Source organism: Micropterus salmoides, unplaced genomic scaffold (assembly GCF_014851395.1).
Source record: "Micropterus salmoides isolate LMB-PRFRI ecotype aquatic unplaced genomic scaffold, ASM1485139v1 Ms_hic_scaffold_1, whole genome shotgun sequence".
Classification (NCBI taxonomy): Eukaryota; Metazoa; Chordata; class Actinopteri; order Centrarchiformes; family Centrarchidae; genus Micropterus; species Micropterus salmoides.
Genome location: NW_024040040.1, coordinates 40,542,657 through 40,562,431, shown reverse-complemented (window position 1 = coordinate 40,562,431; position 19,775 = coordinate 40,542,657). Strand labels below are relative to the sequence as shown.

The 19,775-nt window shown below is 40.4% G+C and overlaps 1 protein-coding gene across 1 annotated transcript in view; it reads left to right on the top strand.

The window, feature by feature from the left end:
• The window catches only part of cunh8orf34 (chromosome unknown C8orf34 homolog), a 58,266-nt gene that overhangs the window by 12,627 nt on the left and 25,864 nt on the right, over positions 1-19,775 (top strand). Inside the window, exons 3-7 of the mRNA XM_038727635.1 lie at positions 103-234; positions 2,292-2,411; positions 2,646-2,674; positions 3,567-3,730; positions 6,744-6,910. Of these exons, the coding sequence (XP_038583563.1) occupies positions 103-234; positions 2,292-2,411; positions 2,646-2,674; positions 3,567-3,730; positions 6,744-6,910 (612 nt within the window). The remainder of the gene's footprint in view (positions 1-102; positions 235-2,291; positions 2,412-2,645; positions 2,675-3,566; positions 3,731-6,743; positions 6,911-19,775) is intronic.

Here is a 19,775-nt window from a genome sequence, read left to right as displayed (position 1 = left end):
AGACAACAAAGCTTGCAGAGTAAACTTGACCTGTGTTTATACTTTCTAGAATTTATGTAACAGGGCATTCTGAGCAAATATTGTGCTTATCTCTCCCAACAGAAAGCAAAAACACTCGAAGGGAGTACAGCAACTATGAGAAGCCATGGCAAATCCACCCAAAGAAACCAAAAAAATCCAAGAGTGACCTGGCCGTTTCAAGTATCTCTCCTCCCTCGCCAGAGTCCAAATCCTGTAAGTTTTTCTTTTTTTGTGCAACATTTTTTGCTTTCTTTTTTTTATTTTGTGATTACATTGCACACACACTTTACACAGAATATGAAGCTGCACGGATTTGATACTTGTTGTATTACTTGTATCCCAATTATACGCTCCATTGACTTTAATCTCCATTTTTAATTTGACATAATTATATCTAATTAAAGTTAGTCACAGTGTATAGTCCAGCATCCTCCTTTCAGCCTTCCAGAGCCCTACAGAGGAGTTCATTATAAAGTGGCACTTTTTACACATTTGCTGCAGCACTGCTACACACACACTGAAGATGAATTGTTCGCAAAGTTCTTAAATTAATGCCGAATGGATGCAGATGAGGAGATTTTTCTGGCGGTAAATTTTTTTTAGTGCTATAATAAATTACTGGAGCTATGATGTTTGAATGAAGTATGACATTTGAGAGACAATGAGGCTAGGTCAAATGGAGGAGCAAGCAGAGCCATAGACTACTTCAATAATTTAACACTGTGCTCCGTCACTGCCAGACCAAGTCTATTTTAGGCTGCGGTCGGAGCATTTCTCACAATCAAGAGGAAACGGGCGTCGGGATGAGTGCATGAAGTGAGTGAAAGAAAACAAGTGAGAGACAGAAGTCAGAAAGTGACACTCAGCACGTCGAGGTGTACTTAAGTTATGTGTGTTAGCAGCATCCTCGCTCCCTCTTCAGAGTAAGACACCTTCAAAGCAACATTTTAAAGTCAAATCACATTAAAAATACATGCAAAGGTGTTTTGGTGCGCAGAGCTCGTGAAAAATTTAAATCAAAAGAACTGCCGCTCAATCATTATTGTGGAGTGTAGCAAGAACAACACAAAAGCTGTCTTAAATACACAGTGGTCACACCAACATGCTTGCTCTTTCTTTCTGTGTACAGTTTGGCAAAGGGTTACTGTGCTTTGGCCTCACATCTACTTGACTGATGCTTTATTGGGCGGCTCCAGCGGGAATTGAATCCTTAACCCTGAATCTAGGCTATTAAGATACAGCACAGGCCTTTGCAGCAGCAGCACAACACACAGAGGCGAGCAGAGAGAGGACAGAGAGGCACTCTTTGCTAAATACAGACTGGAGGAAAAACAAATCTTTCATTACTTCCGGCAGAGACATTTGCTCTGTGTTTATGGTTGTTACAATGCCAAGCAGCTTAGTCAGGGTAAACAAGAGCAGAGGATGGCAAATTTGTAGCAGCAGTGCTGTCAAATATTCACATTCAAGTTTATTTATGTGTGTGTGTGTGTGTGTGTGTGTGTGTGTGTGTGTGTGTGTGTGTGCAAACAGGAGGGTGGTGCTTACACTCTGCTTTAGAATATATTTCATGCATGTTTGAACGAAACACATGCAGGATGCCAAGTGCATTCTAGTTAACATGTCTGTTGAAGCAGTGCACAGTGGCTAGCAGACAACCAGTACATTTGTTTGGCATCTCTTCATAACCCACTGGTTTTTCATGTTAATTCAAATTCAGCTGTGTTGGAGCATAAGAACATTAGATATGGATGAACTACAATTAATCCCTCTCCTTTATGAAGAATATCGTACTCCTTTTTTTTTTATTTTCATAAATGTCAGAATCAGTTTATGAATGAACCATCATATAGAAGCTGAGGGATGCCACTAGAGGACGTGGGCAGGATGTCAGTACAGTATGTGGGTCATTTCCTGCTCCTGTTTGAGTTATTTTGAATGTTAATCAAAGAAACTGACAGACACTGTCCCCTGGCCTCCATCCAGCGAGCTCTGTGCTTCTAGAAGAGACGCGCTGACTTTTCTGCCAGTATTTCCATTCCACTCCATCCTGCAGTAATTCATAAAGTCCTGTTTGGACAAATATGCATCAAGCTGCGGCATTTACAGATCAAATCGCACTGCGGTTTTTGTTGTTGTTTTTTTTTCTCTTCTGTTTTTTTAGAATTTTTGGACTTATTGTTGCTGTTTACAGAAGTTACAATCTTCATGGCGCTTTCAGAAGGTCTGACAAAAATTGTACGTTTTGTGTATACGCATGTGATGTCCAGTGCCGCGGTCAATCGAGTGCCCGTCCTGGGACTGGAGGGAGAGCCGGGACTTTGATGAGCTAAGCCACATTCTGCAGGAGAGCAAGAAGCTGGGCAAGGCCCTGGAGAGTCTGTCACGCAGTGAGTGGCTGAAAATCGGCATGTACACACAACATTGAGCTGTGTTCAATACATCTTAACATAAAAAAACTAAAGTGTAGATCTTTCTGTAAATGTCACTGTAAATCCTGAGAGGAAACTGGATTCCGCGGCTAATCTTACAAGCCCACCAGTAAGCTCAGAAGCAGCCTAAGATGGGTTTTGAGCTGCATTAGATGCTTCTCTGTGCTTTAAACCATTTTCTTTTCTCTGCAGGCATTGCCATCTCTGATGAGCTCGACCAGGTAGACATTGCTTGACTAGTGTTTTTATCAACCATCCTATACACACTGGCATTACAGTAACAGTAATGAAAATAGAATTCTGTCACTCATCACTCTGCAGCATCGCTCACGCTACATCAAATAAAAGCCATGTTTCATCACTTTCACTTGGCTGAGGGAGCAGCACAGCTCTTTTTCTGAGGTTGAACTGCTATCTCATGGGAGTGATATGCGAGAGTGATACTTCACTTACCATGTCCCCCGTCTCCCTCTCCCGTGCTGCTTTGGTGTGCATCTTACACATGAAGCTTTGTCTGAGCTCCGTCTTTGTCCCTGCCTGGCCCCAATTCTCTCCCAGTACAATAGTGCAGTGGCTGCCCAGACTGGAGAAGCGCAGAGCGATTTTGGAAATGATAAGTCTGGATGAGAAACACAACATATGTGTTGACAGGGACTTCACCTTTTGCTCAGTGCAGCAGTACGTGTCCAATATCCTTGGCTCTCAGCCTAGAGATTTTTCTTCTTTTCTGTGGGACAGGGCAAGGAGTGAATACGAAACGCCTTCTCTGATCATGCAGAGACAATAGTATTTTGATACCTTCCTAGACTGGATTTAGTGAAAGACAAGCAGATGCCTATTTGCTCATTGAGCGGGGTTGTAAATGTGTGCTGGCTGGCTTTGGGAGCAGAATGGGCGGGAGACAGATCTCAGACAATACTGTGGTGCCGAAGAATAGACACACTTGGTCTTGTGAAGAGTCTTATAATTTCATTATATTGGAGTTAAAAGTGCATAGTATTAAAGTTTTATAGCAGTTTTGACTCCACTCTGAGCCCCTTTAAATCTGCATTTTCTGTGTGCCCCCTTTAGTCTATTGTCTTGCCTCTTGTTGTTTCTGTATTGCTCCTTTAGAACTTGGGAGGCTATAACTCAGTGCTGCGCCCTCGGGTGGTGGGGGAGTGGGTTGGTCGGGAAGAAGAGGATGCGGACCCGTTAGCTGCTGAGATGCTGCACCCCCCCGTCCCTCGGGCTAAAACTGAAGTGTGCTGGAGTGGAGACAGCAGTCCTGCTGGGAGGTTGGTGATGGGCATTATATGTGTAGTCTATGAGGGAGTGTGTGCAAGCGTGTGTTTGTATGAGTCATTTAAATGACAAAAACAAAAAACTTTAAAACTTGAACAGAAAGTTCACAAAGCTATTGTTGGCTCTTTAAAAAATGAGGAAGTAGACTTCTAACTGTGTCCTCCTGCTGCCTAAGGAATGCCCATCTGAATGGGTTTGATAATCCCATTTCAAAGGCGCGATCAAACATGCTTGCCATGATACTGCTTCAACCCAATTTCAAATTAAAGCTAACCTCATTTCTGTACGCTCAAGGCCAAAGGAATTTTGTGCTTGTTATTTTAAAAATGGCCTGTCTTTGACAATATAACTGCGTCATGCACTGAACTATTAAAAGGTTTGTTGCCCTCTCAGGAAGCTTCTTTTTTTTTTCTTTTTTATTTAAATTAAAATTAAATATTAAATGTGTTTGCAAAACTATCCAAGTAAAATAGCCTGGTGCATTTTGGACTTTAAGATCTTACTATTACTGTGTGTGCGTGCACGCACGTGTCACATGCACTGCAGCTGCTGATGTGACTAATTGGAGGAGGATCGGATATAAAACCATAAATCATGCGCGGGCCTGAGCTGAAATACACAGTGTTAATCTCATTAAGTTACTGTATGGGTGGATTATAGGGAGAAATCACTTAGTTAGAAGTCTGAGCTGGGAGATAGGGATGTGTGTGGGCTCACTGATGAGCTCTTCTCTGTGTGTTTTGTAAATGAGATGTTTCATGTACCTATAGAGAGTGTGTGTGTGTTTGGAATGGTGCAGCATCTCAAAATAATCATAGCTCCTTCTCTCATCAACTGGAGGAGTATTTGGCTGATCTGATCATTTATATCAACTCTGAATTGCGTTTACAGGGAACTTGCTCCCACTTTAGATTCTGTGGGGATTTCTCTCATCATCTGATCTGCTTTCTGGCCAAGACACAAAGTGAAAAACAGGGAGATCGGAAAACCATAAATAAATTATTTTTGTCTCTGTTTTAAGATCTGTTTTAGGATATTGTGTGAGGCAGAGGTATTAAACTGGGGGGGGGGGGCAAAGAGATATGAGGCAAAGATAGTGGGTGAACAACAGATTGACAGGAGCTGCGTTGGAGGTTGTACTTTACTGGGGGTGGGGGTATAAAAACTAATTTTAACATCCAGTTAAAAGTAGGATCTGGTTTATAATTCGTATCCTCTCTAAGCAAGTGGAAAACTGGCAAAGACCAGCACTGCCCTCTTACAATTCCATTTGAGCCTTAATAGGCCATCCCCTGTGGCTCACACTTTCAGGCTAGGGTCCTCACATTTTCTCATGTATCTGACCTTATTAGTCAAATGAGTCCATCTTCCTCCTCTCACTTAGTAAGTTTTACTGTTTTCATTTTCAATATTCTTGCTTCTGTCCCTCATTCCAGCCCACCTGCCACTGAGGACCATAAGGAGAGCTGACAGGTGCAGGTGGCTCTCTGTATGATTGGCTGTAAAGTTTAGATGGATAAGTGCAGGGGGCTCATGGGGAATCAGATGCAACTGTGACAGAAGTATATTGAAGGAAATGCCTTATTTGACAGTCTGTCCAGTGGAATGGGACTGTACATGTCTGTCAATAAACTGTACTTCTCTTATTCTAACCTTCATGATATATATTGTTATTTTTTTCTCTTAACACCAACAGTTAGTGATCCTGAGGGGCAAGCCAGCATTGTGTCTTGCACATACTTTGACTTTGTGGTCATATTTATTGTCTTTAATGACTGGTTTGGTCTCTTAGGCGGGGAAATAAAAATAGCTGACACTGGTGAAGCTGCCAGCAGGCATAGTGAGCCCAAAATTTTCATAAGAGATATGAGCCCATAATATGGTGCAACACATAAAAGTAATAAAACTTACTCGGCTCTATATTTTTTTTTATTACTTTTCTGATTTTAATGTAAGATTTGTTGTCCTGAACTTACTCTTCTCTGCAACAGTATGTAAAAGTTTACCTTCCAGTTTAAAATGGTTGTTTGCAACCACGGGTAAACTTTGTTCCCTAAAAGAGTACGTTTTAGATAAAGGAAAAACAGAACAGCTGTGAAAAAAGCACATGTGCAGAATCACACCAACCACCTTTCCTTGTCCATATTAGCAGATGATCACAGAAATATCATACAGAGAGTGTAAGAAATATCATCTGATGACCCTTACCCATTATCTGTTAATAGAAGTCATTAAAATGAGATAAGCATCAAATTAATACTCTTCCGCCGCTCTAATCTATGCCCTCAGCCTGTGGGATATGGAAATTAATTTCTCCAATGTAGAGGTAATCAGAAGTCAGCCTTCATAAGCGAATCTGTATAGAAAGGAGACATTATTTGGTAATTTTTCAGCCGTTCTCAATGTTCAAGGCCTTGACAGAGGTAACACAATTTCACCTGGGAAATGAATAACGCTTTTGGGAAAAGAAATATGGAGGGAAGCGTTTGATTTCTTTCCACCCATGTATTATATTAAATATTTAAAAACAGCCTGAGAACTGTTAATCAATATGCTGCTATGAGTGCTGCAGTAAGCAGTGACACAAATGCGAATGCATGGATAGGGATGGATTTACCTTATAGCTACGGGCTTATAAAACCTCACCTGCTCGGGCCCTCTTTTTGACCTAATGTACCTAAATATTACTGCTAATGGTTTATTTTTAGAGCTACCACACTGCACCTGCATGGCTACATGATTGTGTGGTATTTTATCTGTAACAACCATGGAATGGCTGCCAAGTGCAACAAGTGTTGAAACACACTTTAAATGTAGTCACACATCTGCACACCAATGAGGCAAATGCAACATTTTGTATTTGCTGGAAAGCCTGAGCCTGCTCCGATACGGAGTATGTAATTACTATAAGATCATTGTTATTATAACTTCCATAGTTACAGGAGTGTAAAATTTTTGAGCTTTTACTTTCTGCTCTCCTTACTCTTTTTCTGTTTGCCTCCTCAGCCTGAAGATGGAAGCAAAGACCAAAGGGCTAAAGGAGCAGCAGCAACATCACAAGAAGCTCCTGGCAGCCATGTTGTCCCAAGACTCCTTTGATTCGGTCCATAGCCCTGCCCCCTCCGTCACAGAGGAAGAGATGGAGGACGAGGACGATGCCATGGAGCTTCTGGGTAATGTCACTAGTGGTGTGCCATATTATATTGTTCACAATATATCGGTGTAATTCATAAAAAAAATAATAATAATAACTCAATAATCTGCTTGATGATGTAATGACGTCATACTGTTACGCACTGCCCTTCCAAAAATGGAGCGACTTCAGTTGGGTGGAAGTGATCTGGTTACAGAAGATCAGATGTACAACAAACCACGGTAATATGTAAGAACTGCAAGGACACTGTAACTACAAAATGGGGCAACACAACACTGCAAAAACTGAGCTCTCAAAAACAAGAAATAAAAAGCATTAAAATGGGGGAAATATTACTTAAAATAAGCAAAATTATCTGCCAACAGAACAAGAATATTTCACTTGCTAGTTAAGGCCAAAAAAACTTCAAACAAGTGAAATTCTCTAACATAAAAGCCGCCTGGTAAGAAGAAATATCTTGTCAGACAAAAAACAAGTATATTTTGCATTCACTTAAGATAATTTATCTTACTAAGATTTTAGTTTTTGCAGTGAACAAACTTATTTCACCACCTCTAACAGAAGCACCCAACTGAGTAAAGGGAGAGCACTGCAAAGAATCAACATGAAAGGTTTTCTTGTGCAGTTGCATACCATTTATTTCTGTTAATCAAAGTCAGAGTACTGACCTGCTTCTGAGCCAGACTTACTGTGTGTATCAGCAGACACCCACTTGGTGTGTGAGAAAGACACCTGTTTTCTTACCATCTTACACACACCGGGAACACATCGGGAACGGTGTGTGTGTGTGTGCGTGCGCAACAGTTAGACAAGTAGGACGACAAATGCCTCGCTTACATGAAGACTAGAAAAAAAATCAAAGCTGACATTTCATGTTTAATGAGTCCTTCTCTTTGCAGAGCTCATTAGTGTTTTGACTCTTTCATCAACACTTTGATCATCTACATTTTTTCATGATAAAATCTGCTTTGACATTCATAAGTAAGTCAGACTACAATGACATTGCTTTAAGATGTGTTTTAAAAAGTATGAAGAGTGTTTTTGTGCTTTGAGGTAGCATCAGACACACCTCTGACCTGGAAAGATCAAAAAGATGGGAGAACAGTCTCCAGCTATATGTATGTAGGAAAGACAGTTAACAGAGAAATCTAGATAAACACTTCAGCAATGTTAAAAAAATACCTACAGTATCTGTATCTGTGTTGTACCTTGTTCTTCATTTAATACTGTAGTTATTTTCTGAAAGTTGCTTTTCATTTAATCTACTTGATATATGGTCAAATATGTTAGAATTACCACTGCAGACACAATGGATTTTACAATTTCATAGTTGGAAAAAGATAAAATATTAAAAGCATTAATGGTAAATATCATTTATCATACATTCCTCTTGTATGGGAGACCCGGGTTTGATTCCCACTGTGACATCCCCTAATGTGTCCCTGACTAAGACACTTAACCCCTAGCTGCTCAAGGCGTGCGACCTCTAACATATATATCAATTTTAAGTCACTTTGGATAAAAGCAGCAGCTAAATGACTAATTATCATATCTTTCTTAGCGGCACCACATTGCACACTAAACTAGAACTGGGAGAAATGAGCTCCAAGTTTTTCTCAGCTGGAAAAACACAAAACTGTTGCTCTTACTATGCTCTCAGTATATGCAGTTATTTTCTTTGTCTGCATGCATATAATCAAATGCACCATGTTCATCTTCTCTGGGAAATCTTCTCTTGTGGAAAAGCATGTTGGTAAAAGTAGATAAGCCCTAGTGCGGTGGCCTGGGTTGGACTCTGGCCTGGGCCCTTGGCTTAATGTCTCTCTATCTCTCTCACCTTCCTTTCCTATGTCTCTCTGTCACTGACAAATAATGCAATAATGTGAAAAACTCTTACTGAGAGAGAAGTAGATTCTGCATTTAAGGAAAAGTAAACTATTCAAATGAAAGTTGTTGAAATGTTCTTATAATGAATATAGTGAGCAGCTTGAAAGGGGAGCAATTGTTGCACATATGCAGACCTGTAGAGAGGTACTTACTGTATGTAGTGGCTGGCCGAGCAAAGCCGCAGTCAGTTTATGTGCTGTACCAAAGAGCACTTTAGTAGTAGCTGTTAATGGAAACTATGCTTCCTGTTTACACAGCCTGGCCAGATGCTCTCAGCCAGTGAGTCTAGGTATTCACTCGGACAACTGAAGAATCCCAAAGTAGCTTCTTTTATTGTGTGTGTGTGTGTGTGTGTGTGTGTGTTTGTGTACATTCCTTCATACCTCTATGTACTGACACAAGATGGATGAGATGGTGACAAAAGGGGTGGAAAGAGTTTTTGGTTATATTAAGTCTTGTTTTGCCTTTATTCAGTGGAGGGTCTGAGAGCCCATCGCCCTGTCTGTGCAGACACAGGGTATAAGGCCTCATGCCAAATTGAATTTGTTGCCTGAACTATTTTGTATGTTAAAGCACTCCTTTTTCTGTTCGTCCACTTTGCCTCTGCTATGTAGAAATCCCTACCTGCAGGGGTGATTGTCTTAGCTTTCACTACTGTAAAGGAAGGCCATACACACATCACAGTTAAAGCATCACTGATAAGACTTACTGCGCTAGTAGCTCTTTAAAAGAATCCAGCAGAATCTGAATGGTGGAAAGCCGTAGCTAAGACTGGGAAGTCAGCTTTTCTACAAATAAAACATTATAAAGTGACTTGTTTTCTTTACAAATGCCTGACATACAGTATTTCTTTGAGAAATTACACACAACCTAGTGTTTTTTTATTTCCTTGTGTCTTCACAACATAGGCCCCGATTATAGTGCCTCAGGGTCTCTCCAGTCTCCTCAGAGCTACATATCGCTTTGCTCTCTATTGTACTGTCACAGCACTGATGCACATGCTTGTTAGCAGGATCTTTTCATCAGGGTCATCCAGTGGGTCACACTTCTTTATTGATGTGTGGCCGAGTGGCCTACAGGTTACAGGGAGCTGCAACTGATTGTCCTTAGCCTCCTTATCCTTAATTAACTGCTTGTTTAGCATATGTAATATCAAAATACTATATAATAAGTCACCAAAGCCAAGACTTATGTCTAAAATGAGCTTATTAATCTGATTGACTAATCAGTTAATTGAGAGTCTGAGAACTAACACAGACCATCACATTTTGTCTGGCTGGATTAATTCTCTGTCTCAGCATCTACCAGTTTTAAATTTGTTTCTGTGCCAGTGACCCTCAGACACATTTATTATTGTATTATGATAATTGATTTTATAGTAGTCGCACGGATCTGCAGTGAAAAAAGTGAAACTTTTATCAGAGTTGATTCTATTCCTGCTCTCCATGTAGTTGTCTGCTCTAAATGCTCTATCAAAATAAGTTTAAGAGATCTTTTACAGACACTATGTATACACCAGGCTTTGCTTTCCTTTCAGCCAAACACAGCTGTGACCCAGGACATCAGTATATAATGGTGAAAGATGCAGCCATAAAGCAAGATGTTGATGGTCTGTGATGGCCCCCCTTAATCATAGCTCGGAAAGGCAGGCATGTTTCCCCAGTGGCTTTTACACTACGGTCCAGGGCAGTAATTCAAAGGAAATAATGCAGCGAGGTCATTTCTGATCCTCTGTCAAGGCCTGGTCATGGTGCTCTCCACAGGGACAGCCGCTGCTTGATTGACTGTCACTCTGAGTGGCTTGCCGTGCCACTGTAGAGTTGATTAAAGCGATGCTAACATGCTGCATGTGGTCGCTGGTGGACTTGGAGAAATGAGTGACCCTCAGAGGATTTGTGGCCCTCATTTAGAAAGAGGGTCTTGGCACAAAGTTTGTGGCTATGACCAAATGCATGCCAAAGATGACGGATGATCCTTGGCAGGGAGGGTGATCTTGTGATAGTATATTGATCCCTGAAGGAGATATTTAATCTCTTTTCCTTGCTGCTATCCACATGAAGGTTAAAACACATGGCTACTCCTGGAGCTAGTAGAGATTTGATTACTTGCTCAAGGACGCTACACCAGGGTGCTTGCTGTTGAATAGGTTAAACTTCAAATCAGTGGATCATCAAATAAATCAGTGTAGTTCTTCTCCACAACACATAGCAAAAGCTACATACACTGAAGCTGCAGTGTTTACAGTCATCTTAGGAAGAATCTCCATACATAGGATTGTTTTTTCTAACTTCATAATAATCATGTAATAATGCTTTTTTTTTTCTTTTCTTAATGAATATTCACTAGAAGGCTATAAGTTGCATAGCTTTATACGAAGATATTGCCACACGTGCAGCAATACCTTCAGTACCAGAGATTGTTATAAGCACGTTATCTAGGTAAGCATTTGCTTAGAATGACATCTAGTGGCTAAAATTTGTATTACAGCTGCTGTGTGTAAAACAGTTCACGTATTAGATTTCAAATAAGTACATTTGAATTGAAGTAAAGTGGGGAAAAAATATACATAGGCTTTACTTTACTAATCTAGTATGTAAAATAAAGCTTTTAGATGAAGGTGTCCAGCTCTGTGAAGCATTTAGCAAGGCATTTTGCAAGTCCCACCATGTTTTGTTTGGTATATATTGCAGTATTATACCATACAGTTCTACACTCATTCTAAAGGAACATATGTTATCTCCAGATGCACATCAGTAGTTTATCCGTGTAGTTGTTGTATTATCAGTTGAGCAGAGGTTTGTTCATCACACCTGCTAATTGTGAGCCTCCTTGTTGTGCTGATTGCGGGTGTACAGAGAAATCCACCTTACCCAAAGGAGAGCAATTATATTAGCAAGAAATTAACAGGTCCCATGGTGTGGCTGTGATCAGTCATCACATGTCCAAACCTCTGGAGGACGAGTAAAGTTCAGAGCTACAGTGAAGACTTATTGCTAAATATCCACTGGGAGGCAGGAAAGGAGCACCGGTTTGTCCTACTGTGCGGCAACTACAACTTCTGTGAGAGAATAAGATCTGTAATAAAAGCAGGCTTAGAAGATACAAAGAAAGTTAGCAACAAATCCCCATGTCTGTATTGAGCAGAAGGGTTTTTGGTGTGTTTTTGCCAGCACCTGGATAAGGAGCTTATGAGAAAACAATAAGATTCACTTGGAATGGTTTATAGTACTGCTAGCCAAGGTTGGCCAGATTGAATACAATTATGAATACCAAAGACATGGCTTAAGGTTGATTTGTTTTGTTCAGATTGTTCCAAAAAGAGAAACTAAAATCAGCTTAGAAGCTAAGTCTTATTGATTCTCTAACTGCTCTCAGGGATGGCACTGTATTTTCCCAGTTGTTTTCATTAGTTCTGTGCTCACTCTTTACCACTGTCAAAACCATATTGAAAATGAATATGACTCACTTGTTCTTGTAAAGCCATGGAAAATGTCAATATTCTAGCTTTTTGCTGGACTGTGAGGCCGCAATTTTATACTGATCTTACAAAAGAAACAAGCTTAGTTTGGTGTGTGGGGAGAAACACCCTGTTTGTGGTCTTGCAGTGTTATTTTATGGTAAGTTAATGAGACAAGTTAGCCAGTTCCCCACTGTAAAGTTAGTGTTCTCGTGATCCTTGGTGGAAGTATTCCATTCATAGACAGATCCTTTGAATTCTCAAAATGTACTTTTGTTTATATATTAAGTGTTATTTATACGGCTGTAGGTATCGAAAACATATCATATACATTTAATATTTATACAAGGGAACTATAGAGAAATTTGCTATGTTTTACAGTACATGTTGTATATCCTACCCTGTAGCAACATCGATGTTTGTGTGATGGAGAGTCAAACTATAATATGAATTTTAGACTTACATCTTTCTCTATTTTAACTCTACCTTCCCCTTCAGGCCCTACAGACAGGTTGCTCAGTGAAGAATTGTTTAAACTCACTGAGCTGTATTTTAAATTCAAGACTCAATTCCAAAGTTTCCATATATCTGGCTGAATTCTTTTAATATTGTGATATATTGTTGCTTGAATTAAAGTTGGTTCTCTCACCTTAAGGCTGTTTATTGAGTAATTAAAGAGGAACATGAGTGCACAAGGGGTTAAAGAGTTTTGTTTGGTAGACACTTTCAGACATTACCTTCTACCAAAGACTTCACATGAACAAGTTCCAATTTATGTGAACTTTTACATGAACAAGTAGTCTACCATTTTGTGTAACAGCAAAGCCAGCTGAGTTAGCATTGTAATTAAGTTCCAAAAAATGCAATGTGAAAAAAAGGTTTACCACATCCACCCTGCTACTTTGGTATTTTAAGTGGCTTTAAATGAGGCTTGAGTTCACAGAATTTATCTATACTGTACCTCAGTACTCCAACATTGCTTCAGCCTGTGTATAATCAATGCTAGCCATATTAGGTGTGAACGTGCTAACGCTAAATTCAACAGACTAACCTGCAAAATAACAGTAAAGCAACATAAAATGGCAAAACGTAAGTTTGAAGTCGGTATTGATCCATGCTTGAGCTTCAGTTTTGAAGCGAACATTTGTAACGTTACTGGCCATCGTTGAGAAGGCAGTCCGAAGTAAAATGGTTGGTTTACGCATATGAAAGTTTTCCAGTTGTTGGGAAATGGTCCCTTGGACCGCCTACTTTCGGCGCGCATGCCTTCTACTTATATGGACCCTGTTGGATGGTTGTACCATCCAATTTCACATGCACACACACGTACATTGCAGTAGAGGGTAACAAAGCTTCTCTCAGTGTGAAACATCCACACCACAGAAATCCCCATCCCCCCCCCCCCCCCCCCCCCCATGAGTCCACAGACCCTTTTAGTATGTTGACCCACTCTGGATTCCTGAAACAGGAGATGAGGACCTGAGAGTAGCTTTACCCACTCTCGCTGATTCAGTGTCGGTGAGGATTTGATGGGGACAGGATGGAGGCATGATAAAGCTACGTCTGATCTTTGATACACAGAATAAAGCAGTATCTGGTGGATGAGTTACAGTGCCTGTGTGTGGCTCTTTTGTTTGAGAATGTTATATCTTCCTTGATCAAGTGCTGCCTGCAGTATGTTACAGTGGCAAGGTTTTAAAAAAAAAGTCAAATAGAGTAGGTGAGGGAAAGTGAGACAATTTTTTTTCTAAATCTTAACTTTCTCTACCGCCCTGAAATTGAAGTGGAAAAACAAAATCTTTGTCATCAGTTAATCGCTACTGCATATATACCCCTTGCCTCTGAGGGTGATTAAGGACTCAAGGGGGCCTGAACATTTACTTACTCCTACTAAATTACATTCTGTGGTGACAGAGCAAAGCTGTTAAGGCAGATATGAATGACAAATTTTGTTGTGAATATTATAAATAGCCCCTGAAAATTCTTGCTGTGTATTTGACATTTCCTGTGAGAAAGATATAATAGAACTGATGTTTTGAAAACCAGTGGTGAGTGAAATATTCAGATTGTTTTTTTAAATAAAGGTAGCAATACAACATTGTCAAAATATTCATTGTGTGCATGTTAACACTGTGACATTAGCATTTAGCTGAAACACTGTGCCTGAGTACAATCCAACAGGGGATCATCTCTATATTCGCAGGGTCTTATGAGCATAATTAACATTGTAAGAGATTAGTATGGACTAAATGCAGTTTGAATGGTGAATCAGTTCAGCTACTGTGGGGATATTATTGTCTAAAGTCAAGAAAACTATCTTGCCCTCAAATTTAAAGGCGCAGGTTTCAAGGAGTGTAACATCAGTAGGGTATAAGCTGTAGGTGGGTGATTTTAACATTGTGACCCAGGGAAACATTCATTAAACATTTAACATAGGGGGAAGAAACGAAACATTGCTGAGAACATATTTCCCTTTAAAAGATTTCTTCACTGTGTCAGATAAAAAATATCTTGATCTGGGAACCATGGGAGCATAGAACCCTGGGAACATGCTCCCGTGGTGGTGATGGTCAGTGGATAAGACACATGAATTGGGTGTGGAAAACACTGAGATACACCCACCAGTGTATTCCTGAGCAAGACACTTATCCCCTAGTTGCTCCAAAGGCGTGCAACAGGGCTTCTAAGTTTTATCAAAAGTTTGGAGTAAGATAACATGTTATAGGAGGAGCTACTCAAATATTTGCAGCAGTGGCCCAGCCAATTCTCTCAAACTAGCAGTTAAATTTTACCTATAGCCTAGTTCACAATTGGCCCAAACAAATACAAATTATAACAATGGGTAAATCTGATAAGACTATTTATAGATATATTTATACATATACTTACATTTCAAATATACAAATGTATCGAAAATAAAAAGAAATTTGGCCCCAAACAAGCCCACTGAACAGCAGTGCTCAATATATATTATACACATAGGCCTACAGTAGGATTGTAGAACTTGCCCTACGCATGTATGCCAAGCTGTGTGTGTGAGTAGGCTACACATTTCAGCTTCTGAATGGTGTTTTGTGTTGTAATTGTTTGTTGCACATTTTAAAGCTTGATGACAGGGGTAGGGGGCTCCCACTTAAAGCACTGTGGCTCAAGGCCAGCCATTTTCACTATCATGATGGATGAACGCTTTCCGTCCAGAGCCAAAATATAGAAAAACATCTCTAGTCCTTTCCTTAGTTTCAGGTAGCCAAAGCTAAGCCCAGTGGTGGACAGTAACAGAGTAGTACTCTACTTATGTAGGCTACATATAGGTATTTGTACTTTCTACTAATCATTAATTGCAGTCTGATACAAAATATTTCAACCTCAACCAACTACATTAAAGCATGAGGAATAATAATCTAATGATATGATATATAATAGTATAACAGTCCGTGAGGTATTAGTAGCCTACTTTTATTAAGAAAAAAGGATCTGAATAGGCCTAAGTTACTTTGTTGACCACTGGCTAAAAAGCCAAAGCTTCTGGTTGCAAAGAGGTTGGAGAGTTTTTGACTGCATCAGTAATCAGTTAGCATGAATTTGGCTGTAGGCTACAGAGAAAGCTATGAACTCGGCAGAAAAAAATTATGATCCATTAATTGCATACAGTGGGACAACTTCGTGGGCTTTATCTTTAGCCTACTTCTCAGAGTGAGAAATACAAGTGATCGTGTGTACTTGCTGACATACGTGTGCCTTACAGTGAATGCGTAAGGCTTGAGAGCCCTGGCATGCAACCTGTGACATAAATAGCGATTATAAGTTGCTTTGGCTAAATGTGTCAGCTGAATGAGAATTTTTTGTATTATTATTTTTTTAAATGTTCCCCCTCACAGAGCTGCTAGTATAGCTGTAGACAAAAGTGAAATTTACCTGTTTTACATGTTGTTGGGTAGTTTAAACCACAAACTAACTTAAAATGTAAAATCAGCACAGTAACTAGTATAATTTCGAAATTAATGTAGTGGAGCAAAAACTATTCTTCAAAAAAAATTTCTTCTGGAAAGTAGTGAAGTAGAGGTGTAAAGTAGCATAGGCTAATGTGAAAAGTGAAATACAGTAGTATTACAATATTAGTAAATGCTTTTGTTACTTTCCACAGTTATTAACATTGTTACTATCATTCCTCTTGTTGTGGTAATGTAACCTGCTGTACGTGTGCATTCCTGTAGCTGTACGTGTGCATTCCTGTACGTGAAGGGCTGATTGCAGAGGTAGCATGGCTAAGAGCTCTGTCTTTGTCCTGCCTTAGGCCAACATTCAGATTGCCCAAGTTAGCAGACAAGGCACGCACTTCCTGACGCCAGCAGCAGTAACAAGCCCCCCACCCCCCGCCATACACACACCCATCACCCCTATTGCCCCTCTTCATCCTTACCCAAACAACCTAAGACACAACAGTTGCCCTGGAAACAATGTAAACCAACAACAACACAGCAGTATCATCGTGGTGCACTGAGAGAAGGGGAGGAGGTGGATGAGAACATATATGTCAGTGGTGTGAGTTGCCTCAGCACTAAATCTTTCACTTGAAATAGAAGCTTGAAAGGACTGCATTCACCTCTGAAGGTTTCGCCGGCCTGACGGGGGAAAAGAATGTCCCTAGTAAAAGACTAACTGCGCCCAATTTGACGCCTGTAAAAGTCTCCACGGTGCAGATGGATACACTAATCGAAAGGCAAATTGCTGTGGTATTAGGGTGGTATTACTGGAAGCAATTATCAATAGGCAAGTAGACTGCTGTGATCATACCATAAATCTAGCAGTAGTCATTATGCAGAACTTTGCCAAACACCAGCCAACCTACGTATCTTTGGTGTGTGTAAGCGCCTTACAGTAGATGCACTGAGCAGATAATCTGAATGAGAGGGAGCTGAATGGACACGGTGATGCTATATTGTGGCTACTGTAGCCAGACTCGAAGCAGAAGATGGCAGATAGACGCTCAAGGAATGATAAGGGATTTGCGTAAATGAAAGCATTGTGTTATTAGTGCTGTGTGCATCTTTATCCAAGAGTAAAAAGTAAAATAAAATGAAAAATCAAGGTTCCATAACTTTTCTCTGGCTCCTGTCAGCTGCAAGATTAAGATTTAAGAGACAGCAAGATTAAGATTTAAGAGACAACAAGATAAGAGAGTTATAGAGTCGATGTCGTCATGCGGTAATTGGTGTGTAATCAGGTGTGCGAGAGAGAGAATGCAAATGTCGAGCTGCACCTCTGTCTGTGTGAAGTGATGTGGTTGCTGTATCTACGTTTATCACAAACAAGCAGGGAAACAAAGATCTCCAAAAGAAATAGACATTTAAAGACAAAGGAGAGTTCGCTTGAACTACATCAACTATTATCCCATCAGTCATCTTATGTTTGTTTTATTAAACTTGCTCTTCTATCATCAACAGACTCTCTAGAGTCTTCTTGTGCAGGCACATTCCTGTTTGATGGATTACTTAATTATTTTATAAGTGGTTAAAAGTATAATTTTGAACTTTAGATAGATTTACTGTGTAATACATTTTAAAAATGCCTTCTTATAGTAATTTTGAAATTTCCAACATACAAGACCGCTGAAGTCACATTTCCAACTACAATGACTGCATTGTAATGCATCAATACATCAGGCTCTGCTATGTCGACAGTGATGTCCTAATCTGCAATATTTGCGGTTAGAAAGCGAGTTAAAAGGAGGTTTGCACCAACGTCTGCGATAAGACTTTCCACAGGCTTCAGAGCTGTGATGTTACCCTGCTCACGTGTGTCCCCATCTGATTCTGATCAGGGTTTTTACTGCTGCCCTAAGATTTGTGGGGGCTTGGAGCCTAGCAGACATATTTTTAGGCCAGGAGGGGAGGAGGGCGCAATTGAAAGCCGAGACATAATTATGAAATGTAAGTTGGAATATTGTTTTTATTACAAAGCCAAACAAATGCGTCTCTGCCACGACTCACATCAAAGATGTCTGTGTGACGACAAACCGCCGAGTGGCGGCTTTGTGCTCGAGGCTTAATGAAAAACAAATGCTGCTTGTATGTGTGAGGGTAACAAAAGTGTGAGGTCTGCAAGTGTCACTGTATGTGTCGGGTTGAGTATGTGCTGCCTTTTTATTTATATCTAATATGTTGCTCACACATGTGGGTCTGTGTGAGTGAGTGCAGCTCTTGACTGTACACCGCAAGGAGCAAGGCATCCAGCACTAACAGACTATTAATTAGAGCCCAGTGTTATGTGGTGAGACGTCGTCACTGTTCATGAAAGAATGGAAAATTCAATTATTTCACTTAGAGACATGAGACATAATAACTCACAGAACTTGACAAAATGCCTTGGATTTGGTACGGAAGATGGGGGGGGGTGCATGTCTCCCCATGGCACGTGTGGGTAGCGCGTTCGATGATTCCACCCCATACATCATCCGAGAAGGTGTATATTTAAAATGATTTATTTGTGAAGCCAAACTCTGAGAGGTAATTGACGTCAGCTCTGTTTTCAACCTTTATGAAGAGCAGCAAAGAGCCAGTCAGCCCGTTGCTATCTAAACAACATTAAATTACATGGAAACTTGGAAAGAGAAAGCGCACAAACACTTTATCTGTGTGCCCTGCTCTGCCCCTTTCTGGCTTTCAGTTTGAGTGAGTGATTGCGGCACGGAATTCCTCATCGCTCAGGCCTTTTGTTGGGATTGCATCGCTCGAATAGTTTCCATTTCCCCCACACCTACCCCCAGTACAGACCCATTTTATTTATCTGCCATGTCTCATCGTTAGACAGGGGGGAGCACGCATGGCTGCCCCGGTGCCCAGGGAGTGGAAATGCGACGGGCTTACAAACGGGCGAGTGTGGACAGATGTTTGTTGTGTCTAGACAGAGGCCTGGGAGGCTGTCATGGTCTCAGGGTAAACTGGTCCCACGGGAGAGACACTGTAAACTTATCATGGTGGTATTGTGTGGGAGGCATGCTGGGGGTTCTATTGGGGACGTCAAGAGGATGCACTTAGTCATATGTGTTTGACTAAGTAGACACGGAGAAGAAAAGAATACTTCTGCACACTGAATGAGCAATGATTTGGAAACTTGCAACACAGCTTGTGTAATGTATTGGTTCAACGTAATTTCAATGACTACATTTAAAGTGTAGTTAGGATCTGCTACACATTAAAATGTTTAATTAATTAATTCAATTAAATGTGCACTCTGATCTGAAATATCTGTTTTTGTTTGTTTGAGACCATAAAAATCAAATTTTCTTGCCTATTAACAAGCAATTTCTGCCGTCATATTCGGGCCTCTAGGATACATTGTGAACATATGTGTCAGAATACTAGCTTGCATTTAAGAGCAGTCATTTACAATGCTAACACCCAAACCCCAACCCATGAGACGCATATTTATCACTTTAGCACTCTATACACAGGCCCTCCTTAGTGTGGTGTCAACACAGAAATCTGTCACCTCTCCCTACCCAGAGTTGGATTCAGCCTCATGGAAGGGTGACATGGCT